Raw genomic sequence first — 2,296 nt, 5'->3', positions numbered from 1 at the left:
TTAGGGTTTCTGCTCGAGCTTTCTCGAACTCGAGAAAACTCGAGAAATTTGGCTTCATTCGAGACGAGAAAAAAATTACCGGAGCTCGAGAACTCTCGAGTTTCGGTTTTGAAGCTTTAATATTCTTGAAAGCCGATTTTCTTAGACAAAAGTAAGTTTTTTATTATTTAATAGGTCAACGTTGCTTTTAGACTGGCCTAGTCTTTCCTTTTTTAACTGATTTGATTTGCAAGTCATGATCTCAATCGAAACTAAGTAATAATGTTCACCAACGAGTATGCTATATTTATTATGTATGTTTAATCTGACTGAAAAATTTGTTAACTAGACAGTTACCTTACCTAACAGACGTTAGGTTAGGTACATACCCCAATCGGGGAGAGTCCCACATAACCCTCTTGCCCCCCCCCCCCCGAGGGCGGTAGGTATGCGCAAAGCATTTTCCAGCGAAAAAAAAAAAAAGGTACTCGTGCCTCCTTGTAAAGTTTATTCAAGTCGTTATCTGTAAGAAATTTAAAAATTATTAAAAAGATTTTTTTGTTCATAACAAAAACTATTTATTTATTTATTTAAGGACAGCTTACAAGACATACACAATTATCTGGAAAAAACATTGAAAACAATACGTGTTTATAGTGTAGCCTTAAAAGCTGCCACGACATGTGCATAGATTGCGTGGAAGCGTGGTATCGACTAGTCTAAAAAAAATGGACATTTATTTAAGTATCGTAATTTTGCTATTTGGAGTTGTGTTCTTTAGAAAACAAGTGATTCAATTGTAGCTCCAGATTTTTATTGTTATTTATCCTTAAAGTGCACGCGACTTTATGACTTTTGTTATGATTTATTAGTAAATATGAATTATGAAAGAAGACTTTATTTTTTGTTTGTTTCTTTACCAAAATAAGTGGTACTAAATTCTAATATTGATTGTTGTGCATAAAAGTAGGTATATTAGATTTAAAAAACCTGTGTTTTTATTAAATTTCAACCGATTTCAGCAGTTTTCATTAAAAGACTCGAGACCCGAGAAAACTCGAGACTTTGGCCTCGAGAATTCTTGAAACTCGAGAAAAAAAATAGGTCGAGAAATCAGAAACCCTAGAGTTAGTAGAGATAGGAAAAAATAGCAAATTGTGCAATGGTTGGAAGATGTTTCTGATGAAGAAGAAGTTGGAGGGTCGAGTTCTGAACCAGAGTTAGATGAAATAACAAAAAGTGATCATGATAGCGCTAATGAGATCGAGCAATCCTCCGCACAATCAAGTGAATCGAAAATGCAAGAAATGTACAAGATTTGTGTGCAATGATCACTCTGAAATATACTGTCAACAGTGTAACAAGAATGATTCCGAGAGTTCCTAAAAAATACTAATATTACCTATGATCTCAGTATACCTAAGTACAAATTGTTAATTATTGACAATTATTTTAATTTAGCTTGTTTTTGTATAATTAGTGAGAAATTCATGTTATTACCTATAGACATTAAATAATAAATAAAGCATTTTTATAATAATATAGTTCATTTACTTATAAAATTTCAGTATGTATTAAAAACTACTCATACAATTTGGGGTCATCTGTGACCCCATGCGAGCAGTTATGTAAGATTCTTTATGCGCGTAATTAAGGGTTAAATCGGGGCCTACCCACTAAAACCTCATGGGGTCCTCTGCTAGCGCGATATGAGGTGCACATAGGGCTTACCAGGGGCTTAACACCACGTGTGCACCTCGCGCATCTGCCGCAACCGGCTCCCTCCAAAGCGCGCGGAACACCCGCGCGCGCTCTGGGACTCACTTCGTTGAGGGCCTCCTCCCCCCGGAGGGTACCCCCTGTGAGCTTGCCACCTTTGAGGCCTGCTCCTTGCTCATGCGGTCAGCGACAGCGAGCGAAAACTCGTCGCAGGACGCAGCGACCGCCTTCTTCGCTTTGGAGAGCTGTTTCGGCACGGGACACTTTTTGGTCCCTGCCACATGGTCAGCAGCTCTCCCCTCGGCTGCACACAAGGCACATTTAAGCGCCGCAGCCGGGCAGCCTCTCTGTCTATGGCCGGGTTCGCCGCAGCGGAAGCACAGCGAACTGCGATCCACCACGGCCGCGCAATTGTGCGTCATATGGCCCTCGCCCCAGCACGCGAGGCACCGCAGAGCCCTCGGTTTTTTTTTTTTAATTCGGAAAACCAACAGCAATACAATACAAATAATGGGACCTTAAATTATGTATCTGCTTAGCCATTTATAGGTAATCGCAAATGGAAGTTAAGATGCAAATAGACCATAATATGCCATAT

The 2,296-nt window shown here is 39.6% G+C and overlaps 1 protein-coding gene across 1 annotated transcript; it reads right to left on the bottom strand.

The window, feature by feature from the left end:
- Positions 1–1,803: 1,803 nt before the first annotated feature.
- LOC114350665 (DNA-binding protein HEXBP-like) lies at positions 1,804–2,120 on the bottom strand (the record flags this gene model as incomplete). The annotated part of the gene is made up of 1 exon (XM_028301548.1): positions 1,804–2,120. A coding segment is annotated over exon 1 (317 nt), but the record flags the coding sequence as incomplete, so codon positions are not given.
- Positions 2,121–2,296: the final 176 nt, after the last annotated feature.

The sequence above is a fragment of the Ostrinia furnacalis genome, unplaced genomic scaffold, assembly GCF_004193835.3.
Source record: "Ostrinia furnacalis isolate ACB-3 unplaced genomic scaffold, ASM419383v2 OfSCF0943, whole genome shotgun sequence".
Lineage (NCBI taxonomy): Eukaryota > Metazoa > Arthropoda > Insecta > Lepidoptera > Crambidae > Ostrinia > Ostrinia furnacalis.
The sequence above is the reverse complement of the archived record's forward strand: the minus strand, read 5'-3'. Positions and strand labels throughout refer to the sequence as shown.